The following is a 17,987-nucleotide window of genomic DNA, read 5'->3' as shown; positions in this document are numbered from 1 at the left end:
TATGTATACCATATATGCGCGATAGAGGGTAGGTTACGAGTGCAGGTTTGTCGTAAGGATTCATAATATGCAAACACTTATCGTTAACTCTAGTCCTGTTTGCGAATTTACCGCTTCGCTGCGATTTACCTGCGAGCTTTCCATGAATCGAGTTCTACCGGAATTACTTGGTTTGTGGTCATTCGCGCTGTGATTGGTATTAATTAAGTAGCACAGCGTTCTGTTTTACGAGACGAGCACTTCGGCTTTAAATGTCGACGGCTCGCGACACACTTACATGTAAGATCAAAGTCCAGAAATTAAACAATCGCACGCTCCTACGATGGCAAATTTCGCCGATGCGCTGCGCAAGAACCGCTCGCGAACCGTACGCGACGTACACGCGCGCTCGTGTGTGTGTGTGTGTGTTTACGCATATTTCGGTAGCGCGTTCTCCGTGCGCGAGTGCCGCGAAAATTACGACCGACAGGATACATTCCGCGGGAGCCGCTGCAGGCGGCTGAAATATGCACGCAGCGCAGCGGTGTGGCGTAGAGCATCGCGACAGAAAGTAATTGCTCCTATTGTAGCTTGCTGCCGGATATTAGGCCATACGTCGCTCCAACGGAAGCGATAAATTGTCGCGCCAGAGGCTACTCGAAGAAGTCACAATTTCGAGCGAACGGAGCCTGTTCCTCGGCCACGAGTCCCTCATCGATATATATCTACGTCGTACGGCACTTGGACGAAATTGCGTTATTCTTGTAGATGCACTTTTGATTGCCTCACAGACACACGTTGTAGCTCGTAATAAATGGAAGTGAAATTGGAAACTCGAAGCTTCCGGGGGATTCTGTTTAATTTGCCATTTGCGCATCCAGCTTCTGAACTCTCGACTTCGTGTCGCGACGACAACTACGAGCGCGAAGGACTCGCGGCGAGGCGACGCACGCGAAGCAGATAAGCGCGACATTCTCTCGGCTGGACGTGTCGCTGTCCGAGATAGTCTCGCAAACACACGAAAAATGTTTCGAACTTTCAGAGAGCACATTCCGCGTGACGCTGCAGAAGAGCAGTCGCGGCCTCGGCCTGAGCCTCTCCGGCGGCGGCACCGCGGGCCCGGTCAGGGTGAAGAGACTCTTCCCGCAGCAACCCGCCGCTCTGTCCAACAAACTTCAATCTGGCGACATACTATTAGCAGCCAATGGGATCCCGCTCACCGGCCTCACCAATTACGTGAGTAATCAATCTGACTGCAGTTCCAAGTGCAACAAAAAAATCGACAAAAGATCACAGCGGTTTCACTAGGGATAAACCAAAGCCAACGAACGCGAAGATTTACAGCTCGAGAATTTAAACAGCAGCGGGAGAAAATATTAGGTGTACGTTCGTTCGCGGAATATATAAAAATACAAGCAACATTTAAAATTCATTATATATTTATCATACATGTATTACGATACATCCTGTGTTGACTCTCAATCGAAGCTTCCTCCGACTCGAGAAATCCAAGTCCAATTAGATTTAATCCTTATTGACAAATTTACGGCCGCGTGTCTCGGTGGTGTCTGTGTGTCTCGGCAACATGTCGGATGTTAAACGTCTGCTTTCGACGAGAACGGCAACGCACCGGCGAATTTCCACCGAACAGACTTTATCGACATTAGTTACTCTCAAGTAATGACTGCTACGTTGGACTGGCGGCCTCAGGCTTGCTCTCTTCTCGCGGCTCTCGAGGATTTGCATTGGATTAGCATAATACAGCCCGCGGGCCTCGACGAGGATAGACATTATCTCGCGTATACTTGGCAGGTTGTCCCACGAGGGCAAAAGCAATACCGCCTGGCGGTACGCAAACGCGTGTACTCCCGCCGCTCTTACACTCCCCGCGAAAACGCGTCGACTCGATGGCGGCGGCGAGGCCGCTGAAACTGTTGCCTCCGTCTTAATACAATTGCGCCGCTTTGCCGCGCAAACATCGGCCGCAAATGGCAGTTTTATCGCGGGAACCGCGTTACCTACGAAGTCGCGCGCGGTTCTCAGCCGCGAAGTCGCTTACTTGTTAAACATGCTTTCGGCAAAGAAGGGAAAGCGCTTTCGAATGATCATGAAAAATATGTAGGAAACTTGCACTTGGGCAGAGAAAAGATTGGTTGAATTAACGCGACAGCGAGCGAGCCAAGCGCTTTTTCGTAGAAGGAAACGAAGCCTCTGGCTCTTGCCGATCATATTCGGTTCTATGAGAAATTGTTCGGAATTATTCTATGTACGGAAATACTGTTTCTTGCTTCAAGCAAAACGCGCGGTTATCACGTTCATTGCCGCGTTGATTCGATCGAACTTTTCTCTGCATATGGGATCGCTTTCCAAATGTCACAGAAAAAGTTACAGAATCTTTACACTTCTCTTGATACGATCTCTCTCTCTCTCTCTCTCTCTCTTTCCCTCTCTTTAAAGTGCGCTGTTCAAACGGAAGATAATCACGACAAATCAGAACGTATGAAAATTATTTCCCGAGGGCTCGCAGAAATTTACTTGAGAACGCCACGGCAACTAGCATCGACGATTATCAAGATAAGAGTCACTTCCGTGTACTTGGGAAAAAATATTAAATCGAAGCTTTCCTCTCAGGGTCGGTCTCGAACATTACTTACTCGTTTTCTACGCGTTATCGGATTCCACTCTGGAATCCCATTACAATGTAATTTCATGGCTGTCGCAAGCCGCAACCGGGGACCGAAGCTGCCTGCTGCCGCGGCTTTTTAAGTCTTGGAGAGCCATAATGTTCTTTAAAGAGGATAACGCGGCGGTGACTTCGGCTGCTCGCATTATTTACATACATGGTAGCGGGCGAGCGAGAGAGGAGAGAGAGAGAGAGAGAGAGAGAGAGAGAGAGAGAGAGAGAGAGAGAGAGAGAGAGAGCGGCGCAATAATCTTATTTCGATGCTACTTGTTGCAGGAGGCTCTCGAAGTTCTGCGTACGACGCCCAGTACGGTCGAGTTGGTGGTGTGCCGGCTTCCAGGAGATAGTAATGTCACACCACCCGGCGCACCACCGCCACCCCCAGCAAGACGTGAGCCGCCGCCGCCGTTACGTTTACTCAACCCTCTGCCACCTCTGCAGATCGAGCCCTGTGGTGTAAGTAGCGCACCTAAACAGAGCTCCAATGAACTCGCTTGTTATATATGACCTCTCGTACGAATGAATGGACAATTGCTGACACGATAATCTGCCGATCGAGCGAGGAAAAGTTCATCGTAGTTCACGGTGAGACGCAATTCACGGCATGCGATGGAGAAGAAGAGGAAATTACGCGATGAGATGTGAAAATGGAGAGTTTTTGCAGTATCGTCTCTCAGATACGGTAAACGTAAATCGAATGCTATTGGTCGCATATATTGCGACGTTATTTCTGAGCGAATAACGTTCACGATCAACGTTTACCGTATCTGAGAGACGATGTTGCAAAAACTCCTCAATATCGAGGAAAGCGGGTGTCGCACCATGTTTTAATAATTATTAAATTAAATTAATAATTGTTAAATGTTAGTACTAGTAACATTTTTCATAGTTCTACAGTTCCTGATAAAAATAAAAAAAAAATCCGTATTCATACCAAAAAATCGAAATTGAAAAAATGTCGTGCTAACTTCACGTTCCAGCACGACACAGTCTCCTCTAAAATACAAGAAGCCGGTGAATAATACGCTTTTTGACGAGAGTTCCCGTTAGTTCTAGGCTAATTCTATAATTATAAAGCATTTCAGAACGAAATTCCAACAATTAACAATTCTGTACAATTTTAAATATTAGCCGCCAGCACGACACTCGATGAAAACATGTTGTGCCATCGACTTCTTGTACTTCTGACGGTAGTTCTAGCTTGTTCTATTCGAATTTTATACAATTCAACTATTTTCAGTCATTGTTCTGTCGCATAATTATTTTTAAATTAATTTTAACTTTTAGCGCCAGCATGACACTCGGTGAAAACATGTCGTGCCATCGACTTACATCGACTGCACTTCTGGCGGTGGTACTAGCTTGTTTTATTCGAGTTCCATACAATTCAACCATTTTCAGTCATTATTCCGCCGTATAACTTTTTAAATTAATATTGTGCTGGCGTCAAAAGTTAAAATTAATTTAAAAATAATTATACGGCGGAACAATGACTGAAAATGGTTGAATGTTTTCACCGAGTGTCGTGTTGGCGGCCAATGTTTAGGATTATACAGAATTGTTAATTATTGGAATTTTGTTTTGAAATGCTTCATAATTATAGAACTAGCCTAGAACTAACGGGAACTCTCGTCAAAAAGCGTATTATTCACCGGCTTCTTGTACTTCAGAGGAGACTGTGTCGTGCTGGAACGTGAAGTTAGCACGACATTTTTTCAATTTCGATTTTTTGGTATTAAGAATACGGAACTCATTTTTACTTTTATCAGGAACTGTAGAACTATGGAAAATGCTACTGGAACTAACACTGTCTTTTAATCATTTTTATAACGTCGTGCTAACTTCGCAGAAAGCGGAGTTTCGAACTGCACTCCTGTGACTTTCGAAGTCAAATGACGACGGGATTTATTAAATGACTGCGAGATTTATCAATCACTTCGCGTTCTTTCAGAGGATACGATACGGATAGAATAACATAAATAAGCGATTATCGAATTAATAATTCGAAAGACCGCGGCTCGCGGCGAAGTCACTCGCTCGTTGACTACGCGGCAATGCGGATGTTGATTTGAAGAAGGACAAATTGCTGATCGTGCAAGAATGTCAGCGATACACCGATGACAGGAACGATAGAATGCGTTCAGCTCCTCCTCGCAACCCGCGACGTGGGCCAATAATTCACAGGCATCACTAGACTCACTTGACTTGTCGCTCGGTGTGCTCTCCGCAAAATGATCAGCGAGAGCAAGATCGGTCGGTCGCGATTTGATCAATACGCTCAACCAAATGAATGAACTGAACCGAAACATGTCATAACTTATCTGCCGAACGACCGAGTCGAACCGCCGGATTAACAAAAAGCGCGGAGTTTACGTTTACGGAGTGTTACCTCGCGAGACTCAGCGACGGGGACGGCCAGGGGGGAGGGGACAATTTCCTTCGGGACAATAGCTGCGACAAAATGAAGTATCTCGGAATGTCGCGCGCGCACGCCGTGACTTCGGTATCCCGCGGGAGCTTTTGATATCGATCCGTGCGGTGGGTAATATTCATAAACAATAGTCGCGATGCATACGTACGACCAATCGCTGCCGCAGCGGCTCTCCGGCGCGAAAGAAAGAAAGAGAGAGAGAGAGAGAGAGAGAGAGAGAGAGAGAGAGAGAGAGAGAGAGAGAGAGAGATATGTGAAGCGCGCAAAACAAGCATATCCGCGCGCGGAACGCATAGCGCGTGTATGCCCGATGAATATTTCTCGTTGTTGATAAATAAACGTGTTTACGCTGTTCGCAGGAATTCGATATCGAGATGACGAAGGTCGGCGGCAGCCTCGGCTTCACCCTGAGGAAGGCGGACAGCAGCGCCTTGGGCCACTACGTACGAGCGCTGGTGCGCGAGCCGGCGCTCAGCGACGGCAGGATCCGGCCGGGTGACAAAATCGTCGCCGTGGACGGCGCACCATTGTCGCCGATGAGCCACGAAGAAGCGGTCCAGCTGCTGCGGCAGTGCGGGCCGACAGTGAAGCTGCGGCTGTACCGCGACCTGGCGCAGACTCCGGTCTCAGCGCTGTCGCCCACCGAGCCCGACCACCCTCTCCGTCCACCGCGGACGAGCCTGAGGTATATCGTCGTTGAGTCGGTTGTTAAATTCTTCCACAACCGTGTGGACTCGTTGAGAAGTTCGCCTTGATTTTCTACCTCCCCCTCTCCGGCAATGTCCTCTCTTTTACGGCGAAGAATCGCAGACGTAACGACGGCGATCGCTCACTGCTTGATGAGCAATTGGCAAAATTGCCGTTGAATTCGGTAAATCTCAAAAGTCAAGGCATGCGTTTCGACCGACCCGATACAGGATCCCGCAATTTGCGACCATTGATTACACAGCGCGCTAGTCCGCATGAAAATATTTGACGATTTTACTTCAACGAACGTAAGATCTTTTTGCAGCTAGACTTCGGATTAAAACTGTGAAAAAATAAAGCTGACATTGATCGAAGAAAATAACTTCCTTATTCATTCTGGTCAGCCAAGGCAGAGTTTGCTCGGTCGGGTGAGCGCGACGATCTAGTAAAAATAAATGATCCAGTCAAAGGTTAAAGGATAAGGAAGAATGAAAAATAATTAGCGACAGAGTGAGAGATGTTTGAAATTTGTCAATTATTAAATTGTCGCTTTTACCCGTTCATCCTTCTTGTCGAATCGTTTGCACTTCAAATGGTTTAGGATTATAATACCCTCAAAATTCGCCGCAAAAAAGCGGTAGATATTCATGTATTTACCAACCGAATCGATCTTGTCGGAAGCCATGTTACATCGGACCAATTTCGCATACAGAAATACACGTTCACGAAGTTTCTCGAACGGTAAAAAGCCACTTACAACGTTATCGCAATACAATTCTTTCTAGAGTGTGCGATTAAACGCATTTCCCAGGATCCCCATCTGCAATTTAATTAATGAGATACCTCGATATCGAAAGTATAAAGGCCGCAAAGGGAGAGAGTAGGAAATCGATCATCGATCAGAGCGGAAACGAGCGGAACGTCGGTAATTTTGCGGCGTATCAATATTTAACAAAATTTTATGGAGATTCTTAGCTTTGTGTCGCTGCTGTTCTATCTAGGAAGAGCTTCGTTTTATCCGTCGATTTGTGAGCGGATATTTGATATCCGGCGAATGTAATTTTTCGATTTTATCTCTCGCGGATATTCCTGTATGCTGTATGCAGAACTCGCGCGATTGGTTTCTTCGGCAACGTGCAACCGATCGCGCACGCACACACACATATGCACATACACGTGGAATCAATTTATTCGTGCCGTCCGAGCTTAACGAGAAAATATCGCCGATAAAAGATCGCGGGCTCTGATTTCGCCGATGTCCGCGTTTTGCGTTTGAAATTACTTACCAATATCGTCGTATCCGAGGCAAGGATATCGCTCCCGAGCGATAACTCTTTCTTATGGCTTTTACTTACGCGATACTTCCCCGACAGGCAAGAAGCCGTGGATATGCTGTGTGATTTAGCGGTACGAAGGCTGTCGCCGGGCACGTCGAGCGGCTCCAGCTGCAAGCAACAATCACCCGGTGCATCCTGCAACTCCCCTCGAAGGTTGCGTCGATTGGCCACGCGAACTCCCACTGCCGAAACCGATCAAGGTACGATCAAGTGATCAATTATCGTTAACTTATGCTTAGGTGACTTGAAGAAGACATTTGGGTCCCCTCTCACCCACGAAGCCGAGAGTGTTTAGAATATCATGAACTGAAAGGAAGAATTACAGCCTCCACGATAAAACGACGTGGAACAAATGTAATCATATCGACAAGTCGTACTGCGAAATTGACAATTTCGTGCAAATTCTTCGGGATGCCTTCGGGGGCGACTGCGACACTCAAATCTTCAGTCAGGCTCCCTTGAGTCCGAGAAAATCGTGGGGGACTGGCGGAAATTGGCTGTCGCGTCAGCCTGCAAAGGCCCGCCGATAACGTTAAAGCAACAAACGACAAGTCGTCTCTCGAAGTGATCACGAGGGATTAAGTAGATCCCTGGGCGATGAGTCACTCCTCGAGCAAGTTCTCACGACAAGCTCTCTCCGCTCCGCAGAAAGCCCCGAGAAGTCGCACGAAGCCGTACAAACGGTGTCGACGGCCAGCCAGGCGGAGACGTCGGACTCGGACCAATGCTCGATACGGACGCAAATCACCAATTCCCAGGCGAACACACCTGCGACCGACATAATCGATCCGCCGGCGCTGTACGACGTCTACGACGAGCCCGACGGCGATCCGACGAGACGGGCCAGCAACGGCACCGCGTCCAGGCCGAGTTTCCTGGACCTGTCGGCGCCGCAGGGCAAGCCGCATTTCCAGTTCTGCAGCGCCGACTCGGACGGCGAGTATCCGGAGGACGGTGTGATCCTCGCCGAGGCGGAGCACGGCCGGCTGGCCGAGCCGAGCTACGACGACGACAGGAGCGTGATGATATTGTCGAGCGATGAGCACGACAACGATCTGCCGTCCGAGCCGGCCTCGATGCCGCCGGTACTCTCGTCGACCAGCAGCACCAGCACCGCCGCCTTCAGCTACAAGAATCCTGCTTACCAGAGCGCCAATCCGGCCTGCGGCACTAGCAGCGACCCGTCCAGCACCAAGAGCAAGGTCACGCATTCCAGCGACCAGGACATACCAGGTAATTCAGGAGCGTTCTCTTCTTGACTTACTTTTTTGTTCGTTCGAGAAAATGATCGAGTCAGCAAGGTCGGTTCTCCTCGGATCGATTAACATAAATTTCTTCCCGGGCACCCGGTGCTTGAATTGAAGTTGCTTGATTAACTGTCTTGTCTTTGGTCCGGGTAAACACGAAGCAACAGCAAGTTGCATCAACGTTATTCCTCTAGATATTTTTAAATGTTTTCAAACAGCATACATTGTTATCACGAAATATATGCATCACGAGGACCAAGGCAGATTGTACTAGCTATGGAACCATGGCGGCTCGCTTTTTGGTCGCTACACAAACTTTGCAGATAATTACGTCGGACATCGTTATACGATTATCTATCTAATGCGTCGCGCGAATGAAGTAAATACAAATAAATTTAATAAACAAACAAATATAACACACACATTTTGCGTGCAACAAAGTTGAACATAGGTCGGGCGGGAAGTTATAATATTAATGGAATATTACTAGTATCTAATATTGACCGCGTGGTGTTAATCAATGTCAAACAACCTCTAATTTAATAGTCATGCGATATCACTGATCTGGACAAATTTGGCTGGCGAATTTACGATGAGATTAATCGTTACCGCTCCAAAAATTAACTTCGATCAGGTGCGTGTCAGACCGCGTGTATGTATGCACGACCCACCTCGTGTTATCGGGAGCGAGTCGATGTAGAGAGAGGGCAAGAGCGATAAGATAACAGTCAAATCGCGACGAGAGTCGATTTGTGCCGTCAATCTGCGTTACCTTCGATTCAGTAATCTCGACTGTTGATCGCATCGCGCAGGGAAGGTCCTGGGGACGGACGACCCAGCCGGTAGCAAGGGTCTGCTAAAGTGGAAGGGCGTGATGTTCGCTCCAGACGACGAGGCGGATCGGCCTGAGCGCGAGGAGGAAATCAACAAAGACGTCACGGATGCTGTCACTTCCGCCGAAGACCTTGAACAAGGCAGCGAGGTGAGTTCCCGTTAACGGAACTTTCGATAGATAACTTTTGTAAATCCAATTAGTCATCCAGTGTGTATGTATGCGTATGTGTGGACGATTTCCTTGTCACTGGGGACGTGTTTTATTATTCCGATGATATATACTGGGAGAGTGCAAAAATTTTTTTATAGAATTCTCAAAGATGTCGATCTTTTATGGCAGCAATTACAAATATACAAGTAGATATAATATAACAAAGATAATAAAAAAAAACAATGATGATCACTTGGTAGAATGAATAGATTGTTTTTCATGAAAATGCTTAATCCGTTTTTCCATCACGAAATCCGTCAAAAACTTTTGCTCTCGCCCGATATTTTATCATCGAAATATCCGAGGACACACGCGATGCTCACGAACGCAAACACCGACATCGCAATGTTGCGCAATCCGCACTCCGCTGTTGCAGGTGTTCATGGTGGAGCTAACGCGTGGGTGGAATAGTCGGTTGGGTTTCAGCCTGCAACCGGAAGGGAATCGTACGGTGATATCAGTCGTGCATCCTGACAGCGTCGCAGCCAAGGATGGCAGGCTCAAACAGGGCGACGTATTGATGATGGTCAGTATTGTTGAGCCAGGCTCATCTTCATTTCAATCTTAATGTTAATTTTACCTTCATAGAGCACGCTTTGAGAGAAGCGTTGTCTCACATGAAATATTTCGCTGCGTTGTGTCGTACTAAGAATTTATCTATTTCAACACATATGAGTGACTTTATCGTTGAAAGCTTCTGCTACTTCCAATTATGTAATCATTGTAATTATAATTTATTACATTCGTACCATTGTACCATTGTACGTGCTCTCTATCCGATTTCGTGGTTTTCTTCTCTTAACAGGTTAACGAGGAGAGCGTGGAACACATGTCGACAGCCGATATAATTGACTTGTTACGCAAGATACGTGGTTCGATCGGCATCACTGTAATGAGGAAGTCCAAACGAGATAATGTGACGTGACGCTAGTCCGACTCGTGATCGAAATATCTCATAGGGAAATCATAAGAAGCAAAAAGATCTGATCGATATATTCCTTGTCAACGGGCAATGAACGAATTCAAACCTAGGCATGAGTCTAGCGCGCAAAGAAAAACCTTGTCGACAGAAGAAGCCAAGACAAGAGGCTGATTTTTCTTACAATAAAATCTTCATTGAATATTCGAATAAGGGAAGAGAGAACGAAAAGAGTGAAAAGCAACTAGAAAAATAATTACTGAGAGGCGAATAAAAGAGATTGTAAAAAGATAAGATTGTAATACGATATAAGAGGCGTGAGCGATTGGTGAATCTTCAATGTCAAGAGGAAGAGTAAATCCGTCACTGTCAGAAGATCACGGATTATCCGTAAAGAAGCGGGATGATCTCGTCGCATTCGGAAGGCGATGGTCAATTACAAAAAGACTGCCGTCAAAAAATATAGGGAGACAAAACTACACTGATGTCATCCAGATAATGTCGTCCGAAGACCAGCTGCTTATTCTTGCGAGAATTCTCTGGTGTGCGAGAGGCTAAGACTAAGATTTCAAGTTCGGAGGGCATCGGATAATCATCTTACTGAGTTTCCAGTCGCGTCCTAATTCCGCGCGAATCAATTATTTACGATAAATCAGTTATTTACGATAAAACCGATATTTTATCGCGTTCCATATCGGCTGTCATGCTAGGACGCTCGATATCGTCTGCGATAGATTGCGCGTTAAGCATAGAATAATACAAAATGCTTCGGTTTCTCGGACCGAGCACTTTCACTTCCGGCGCTTGTTGATAATATTTCCTGACAATGTCCGATAATATCCGAAAATGTAATAATATCTCGCGAAAAGCGATATCCTCCTACTGTTAGCGCGTATTCTTCCGATGTTGAATACGGTAATCAAACGGTCAATCAAAACTCCCGATCGTGGGCGTGCAACGACGCAAAGTGAGATACGTGAGAATTCGTACAATGCGAATCGATCGATTATTCATCGAATGAACAATTTCGCTTTTCTTTTTGTTATGAGACTGCGATACATACGTATGTATAAATGTAAAGATTGCAGTTTTTAATGTGTTCGCGAGCGTGTAAAAAAGAAAAATTCATCTAAGAGCTAGTAGTACATCCTACATATCCTGTGTAAATCGCCTATCTTATTAATAATTACCCAATACATAGTTCTACCGCAGGTGAGTTTAAATAACGAAACTACTGTTAAGAGAATCCGGAGCTTATAACGTAATTTTAGTTTCTCGCGATGCAACACATGGAAAATCGTTTAACTTAAGATTAATATTAAAATAAGATTTCAAATTTTCCCCGAAGGTGCGCAACGGTTCTTCTGATTCCTTCGAAGATAGAATTGCGTTACTGGAATAGCTATTGTGTAGATACTATATTTTTATTCCACAGAATGTAACTTTTTACGGAGAGAGAGAGAGAGAGAGAGAGAGAGAGAGAGAGAGAGAGAGAGAGAGAGAGAGAGAGAGAAGGAAAGAGAGGGGGAGAGGGGAAGAGAGAGAGAGAGAGAGAGAGAGAGTGAGAGAGAGAGTCAATGTCTATTACGCGAGTTTATATAACAAGATAATAAATTAATTAAATGTACGTGTGAAGTCTATTTCACACAAAATTAGGTATCGTCGTGCCGGCAGCTAATTGATATTTCGGCGTTTTAGCCGTATCCCTCGATGATATTAAGCGAGAATACGCAATCGTTGACATTCGTATTTAACATTTGTGCGATTTAAGAGAATAACTCGTTAGAATTTCCTCGCTAATACAAACAAAAGAGATATATAATCTAGTTTTGGGAAGTTCTCTTTGATTAACTAAATGATAAATAAGAAACGATGGACTTTCCGCATCGAAGGCGATCCATATATTCGCCGTGATAACATTTCACTTCTTTCAAGAAAAGCTGCTATCTCGGGTCTCTTAGCGAATCAAAAGACAATCTGTCCGTAAGCGCCAAGAATCTGTTTGACTAATTTGACGGTAAATTAACGTACCGTGATAGATTACTACTTGTAAGACAATGTATCGAGTGCATCAGATATTTTGATCTTCCTGCTATTTTCGAGAAAAGTCTGCGAACACCTTCCACATGGGATAGAAGTTAGGGTTGCTTGTATCATCTCTCAAGATGATACAATCGTGTCAGCGATTGAGTAACTACCTCGCATGATGCCATACCACACCGGGGCAGAGACTAGAGTTCGTTAACTTTGCGGATTTGTGTAGGAAAGAAATATTAGGAAAAATATCCTGCGCGCAAAAAATTGTATTTTTTAAACGAGAAAAGATAAAACCAAAAAAATAATAAGAAACTACAGAAAAAAACAGTTCCATTCTATCGAAACTCGGAAAGTTATACCATGAAGCATTAGACGCGGAAATTAAAGGCGAAAATCCGTTAACACTTCTATCATTAGCGATGCCTCTTAAGCTGTAGAAAAATTCTTATTCTTCAGCAATGACGCGCCTTACACGTTGACAAGGCGAAAAATATAAACAATGTCGTATACAGTATAAAGTTGAACGGACTACAACGGTGCAATAATGTTAAGTAAAAATTAGGGAGGATACAATATAATAAATGTGATGATAGTCGTTCCGTTAGAACGTTAGCGCGCCTGTAAATCTACGAAAATTATTTAGAATAGTGTCCAAGTTAATCGCGACACTGCACGGTGTGTATATATAATGTTAATTGTATAATTGTATAAATCGATACCAAAGTGTATTAATATCAAAGTTATGTAATATCAAAGACAGATATTTTACGTGTAAGCGACCGTTAAAGACGAGCAGCTATATTTTGACATTATGTTAAGCTTATTAAATTATTGTTAGCAACTACGAATATATCTGAAATGCGTGTAAGTCGTGTGATCGCGATTTGCACCGATATCACTCTATCACTGTTGGTCTCTTTTCCGTTTGGAACATATATAATATATTCAATATTCAATAAAATTTAATGTCTTTGATAAAGATTTAGATATCTTCCCTACCGAGCATCGAAATGACACGATAGAATGTTGATACAAATGAAAAAAGTACGATATATTTAAAATAATAATTTTATCATATACATTATCGCTTTTACAGGCACATCTCTTTTAATCGTACGCATTGTCATAATTGCACTGAAAATAAATACTCGATACAATCGATATTGTGCAAATTACATATCGGCACTTTAATAATGATCAGTATATAAGATAATATTGAAATAAATTTACAACAGAGAATAGTAATAATATATATTGTCGTATATATTACTGTGTGTATAAAATTACAAAATATGCTTGATACAAACAAGATAGTGGAAAAATATATGATAATAAATACACACATCTTTATTGTGAATTTTTACTCAAGAAAGATAAAAGTACTTACTCTTTTTCGCATTTTCATGTGTCGAAGGTACATTGTATTGAAAGAACACATATTGGAAGAATCTCTATATATAACAACAGTCAAATATATCAAAATTTCTATTTTAAATTAATCGTTACAAGAAAGTCCGGTCTTTCTTATACCTTATTCTTATACCTTATATTCTATAGCACTCAACAAGATATGTAAAAATTATTTTTCAACATTCAGTTATTTCGCCTTCTTAGTACAATTGACCATAGTTATTTCTTCCGATTGCTATTAATTTTGCTTCTTAATCTAGTAGATCTACTCACAGAACTCGTATTTATACTCTTTGCACAAGTCGCGCGTGATTGTACTTTCTCCTGCGATTCCTCCTCAACCTGCAATGTATTCTCACCAAAATTTCCATTATTGAATCCAACTGTTTCGCTAAGGCCAAATCTGGCTGACTTTTTGACACTTATTGATCTATCTCCAATCCTCTCATCGTCACTTAATGTGAGTGTCATATCTCGCTCCCGTTTTCGAAGAACATTTATATTGTCACGCGATCGAGTCAGCACGGATGCAAAATTTTTTTCATCCGCAGTCTTCATATTTTCCTTCTCGAATTTCTTGCGATCGGGCACATACTCCCTTACATTATGTATTAATTGTTGCTTTGATTCTTCTGGAAAAAAAAAGAGAAATCAGATCTCTCATGAAAATGTCTACAAAAATTCCAATAAAGAATTTAACACAAGCGAATTTGTTACAAGCAAGAGAGTTTTATCTAACAAGTTTTATCTAATATTCTGTATGGTAATAACTATATAAATTCACATTCTTAAATTTAAAAATTACGTACCATTGAGTTGATCAACAGCATCATCGATATCTTTTGTTTCATGTTTGATATCTCTTACAATTGAATCCGTAATTTCATGGCGTAGTTCTTCTTCCCACTGATCTGCAGAGTTTAAGTGTATGTCATGTTTCTTCTGATTATATCTTACGCTATCCCTGTTTCTTCCAGTGAATAATTCAGCTTCTTTTCTACCTTTTGATCCAATTTTAGTGAGCTCAAGATGTGATTCTTTGGTATGAATGTCCGCTCTATTCTCTAAAATGTCACGCTCTTCCGTGTGAAAAACATTTGTTGCATCGTTAGGCAAATGAGTAGCTATTTCTTTATATATCGAAGTCTTTTCAAGAGACAATTCAGTCCTTAAATTTTCTGTTTTCATAGTGGAACTAACTGAAGATAAATTAATATTACAAGAAACGTTTGAAGTATTCTGTTTAGAAGCAGGAACATATCGATTGCTGTTATCGTCAGACGAGGAAGACAATTCAACTGACAGAAAGTTCACAGGATTCTCGCTGGAATACGTTTGCAGAGGACAATATGTATTTGAATCGGAATCATCAATGTACGAATTCATGAGCGTTAAATCATTCTTCTCACTATCTTTAACCATAATATTGGTTTCTCTACAATCTTCACTATCAAAATTCTCTGCACTTAATATATTGCGTTTAATGGGCAATTTTCGCGAATTACCAGCAGTTTTGATTTTTGAAATTAACTGGTCGAAGCTACCCTTATTTTCTCTCACTAAAAATAAGAAAAAGTTACAAATGCATACATGCATGTATATACAAATGACTTGAAGATACTTACAATATATTTCTCTTTGCTGTTCTATAATATTTTGTTCCATATTTCTATTAACATTCAGTCTCTGTAAAAATAGATATTTTAGTATATGTGAAAATTCTAAGCAAATATAAAAGAACTACCATTAAATCACTAACATTTGATGGTTTTTGAATATTCTTTTCCAAATTTTCTTCTTCTTCACACTGTTTAATTAACTCTGACACAGGTCTTGGATGCACTTTATCACATTCTGCATTATAAAGGACAATATATCTTTGTAGTCTGTTCCTCAATATTTTTTTGTCTCCTTGAGATGATAACCCAAATTCTTTTAATTTTTTCCGCATTGCACTATCTTTCATCAAACTTAATACTAATTTTGCCAATGGTTTACGTTTTGACTCAACTCTGCAACATAAGCAGGTATATAAACAAATATTTTGTAAACATTAATCAAATATAATATATTAGATTTTTCTACAAAGTCCAAGAAATAACAATAAGAAGCAATATATAACATACTTTTTGGGTTGATCCTTTGTACTCTCTCTTTTTAAACAATCGTCTAAATGTTTATTTATATTATTTTCAGACACATCCACTTTGCATACTGGGCACTCAACTACCTTACAATTCTCATTTCGAAAACTCTTCTTACTCTTTGGTGTAAACATTGAAGGTATTTTAGATGATAAGCTAGTGCTAGGACTTGATACATCCTGATGCCTTTTGTGCACCTTTTGTGCATGAGGTGTAGAAATAATTGCTGTGGATTGCAGTGGACTATCAGGAAGTTTACTTAATATTCCACTTGCATTAGAAATTGCATCAGAAAATTCTATTTCCTTCTTGCACTCAAAATCGTTCACTGAACATGCATCTTCAGAGTTTTCATCTTTCACAGCTTCTATCTCTTTGTGATATTCCTTTTTGAGTTTTTCCTTCATACTCTTATATTGGACAATAATTTCATCCAAAATGTTGTTCTTTCTTAAATCCTTTTCAAAAGTTTCCACAGAACAAGTGGGGCATTGTGTCTTATAATGCAGATATTTTCTAATACAAAAAGAACAATCTAGAATCATAAAATATGTAAAATACATGTATGACAAACCACACATATTTTTTACAAGTTTTTGTAAACTTACAATTGTGGGAGCACAAAGTCACTACACTGGTATCCAAGTATTCATAACAAATTCCACATGTTAATAACTCTTCGATATTCTGAAATAATATAGAAATACAATTGATTATACAGACCGTGTCATTCATGTTATTTAATCATTGTGTTATTACCTTTAATTCCATATATTTTGTTGGCCACATGATAAACCATAGATTTTAGTGTTGGAAAAATGCAGAATCCATAACCACACTTTTGTATATAATTTAAATCGTACTGATTGTCATTAACAAATTATTAAAAAAAAAAGATATATTGTCAAGGAAAGAAAATCAACGAAGAATTAAAGTATCGAAGCAATGGTCCCGTGCGACTTTCTGCTGACCACAGCTGATTTGGCTGATTGTCACGAGCTCTATCAGATTTACTCCATATAAGTGAACTTTCTGCACTAAGAAATATATAAAATGTTTTTATGACAAAGTATGTTCAGAAATGACAACTATTGTTATATTCTTTTATTCGAAGTGCAACAATACTCAATACAACAGTACACGTGTGCAACTTCCGTAAATACGATATATTTTGAAAATAACATTGTACTAACACAATACATTTTAATAATAAGTGACAATAATGTTATAAATTCAATATCCTCTTAAAAAGGAGAAATATATATTAAGACGTAAAACGCTGTTGGAATGCCCCGTTATCTTCATTTTTTATGTTTCGTGTGACGCTACTACTAAACATTGGCCGTTTGGTTACTGACAGAATAATCCTGACACAGACTGCCACCACATGCAGGTTTTACTGTCGAGACCTAAAAGTGGCTAAAAATGTAGCATCGTACCTCCCCTCTCTCAAAATAGATGGCGCCCTTTCCCAGTGCGGAAAATCGGTGTCGCCGAAAACGCTATAGGCCTGTTCGTTTTGTCTGCACTGCTGAACTGGTGCATTAAGTTAAAGTGAGACAAACGTAGATTTTCTCATTCCAACTTGTTGCACCAGTTCAGCAGTGCAAACAAAACGAACAAACCTCATGTTAGCCACTCTAAAGCCAGCGGCAGACGGTGCTTGTTTTCGTGCTGGATTGCTTGCTGAATGAAAATACTGCGTTCTGATTGGTGCATTTCCATCCATCTTCGGAAATGTACCAATCACAACGCAATATTTTCATCCACCAAGCAATCCACCACGAAAACAAGCACCGTGTGCCGCTGGCTTAACACCCGTATTCATAATCAGACCTTGTATTTAAGGCTTCCTTATCTTCAGATGGTCTGTAGCCAATAAAATAATCCATGCAGCATCTAAAGATGGATATAAGGAGGCCTCAAATATAAGGCCTGACTATGAATACAGGTATTAGAATCCCCTTCCTGGTTCCACTACGGAAAGAAATGAATCACCATGATTGGTCAACTCAGCTTCCCCGAGCATCCTGCTTGTGGCGCTGTTCGCAGTCGCTTCATATTTAGC

At 41.9% G+C, this 17,987-nt stretch overlaps 2 protein-coding genes across 4 annotated transcripts in view; one reads left to right on the top strand and one right to left on the bottom strand.

Annotated features, from left to right (window-relative positions):
- Positions 1–11,805, top strand: part of LOC105187964 (uncharacterized) — a 124,276-nt gene extending 112,471 nt beyond the window's left edge. The window contains exons 5-12 of the mRNA XM_011149138.2: positions 1,022–1,215; positions 2,939–3,118; positions 5,453–5,778; positions 7,154–7,317; positions 7,766–8,350; positions 9,177–9,346; positions 9,786–9,935; positions 10,215–11,805. Of these exons, the coding sequence (XP_011147440.2) occupies positions 1,022–1,215; positions 2,939–3,118; positions 5,453–5,778; positions 7,154–7,317; positions 7,766–8,350; positions 9,177–9,346; positions 9,786–9,935; positions 10,215–10,334 (1,889 nt within the window). The 3' untranslated portion in view covers positions 10,335–11,805. The remainder of the gene's footprint in view (positions 1–1,021; positions 1,216–2,938; positions 3,119–5,452; positions 5,779–7,153; positions 7,318–7,765; positions 8,351–9,176; positions 9,347–9,785; positions 9,936–10,214) is intronic.
- A 1,889-nt stretch (positions 11,806–13,694) lies between these two features.
- On the bottom strand, positions 13,695–17,310 carry LOC105187943 (E3 ubiquitin-protein ligase RAD18). Of its 3 annotated transcripts, XM_025303194.1 has the most exons (9): positions 17,113–17,310; positions 16,679–16,956; positions 16,528–16,606; positions 15,902–16,454; positions 15,535–15,787; positions 15,401–15,461; positions 14,777–15,334; positions 14,585–14,686; positions 13,695–14,407 (listed from the first exon to the last, which is right to left on the bottom strand). In XM_025303194.1, the coding sequence occupies exons 2-9, from the start codon at positions 16,706–16,708 to the stop codon at positions 13,995–13,997; spliced, it is 2,049 nt and encodes a 682-aa protein (XP_025158979.1). In that variant the 5' UTR covers positions 16,709–16,956; positions 17,113–17,310; the 3' UTR covers positions 13,695–13,994. The 3 variants fall into 3 exon arrangements, with proteins under 3 accessions (XP_025158979.1, XP_011147412.2, XP_011147429.2); XM_011149110.3 differs by having other exon boundaries at positions 14,585–15,334; XM_011149127.3 differs by having other exon boundaries at positions 14,585–15,334; positions 15,902–16,435; positions 17,113–17,309.
- Positions 17,311–17,987: the final 677 nt, after the last annotated feature.

The sequence above is a fragment of the Harpegnathos saltator genome, unplaced genomic scaffold (genome assembly GCF_003227715.2).
Source record: "Harpegnathos saltator strain DR-91 unplaced genomic scaffold, Hsal_v8.6 scaffold536, whole genome shotgun sequence".
Classification (NCBI taxonomy): Eukaryota; Metazoa; Arthropoda; class Insecta; order Hymenoptera; family Formicidae; genus Harpegnathos; species Harpegnathos saltator.
This window is presented reverse-complemented; position numbering and strand designations above follow the sequence as displayed.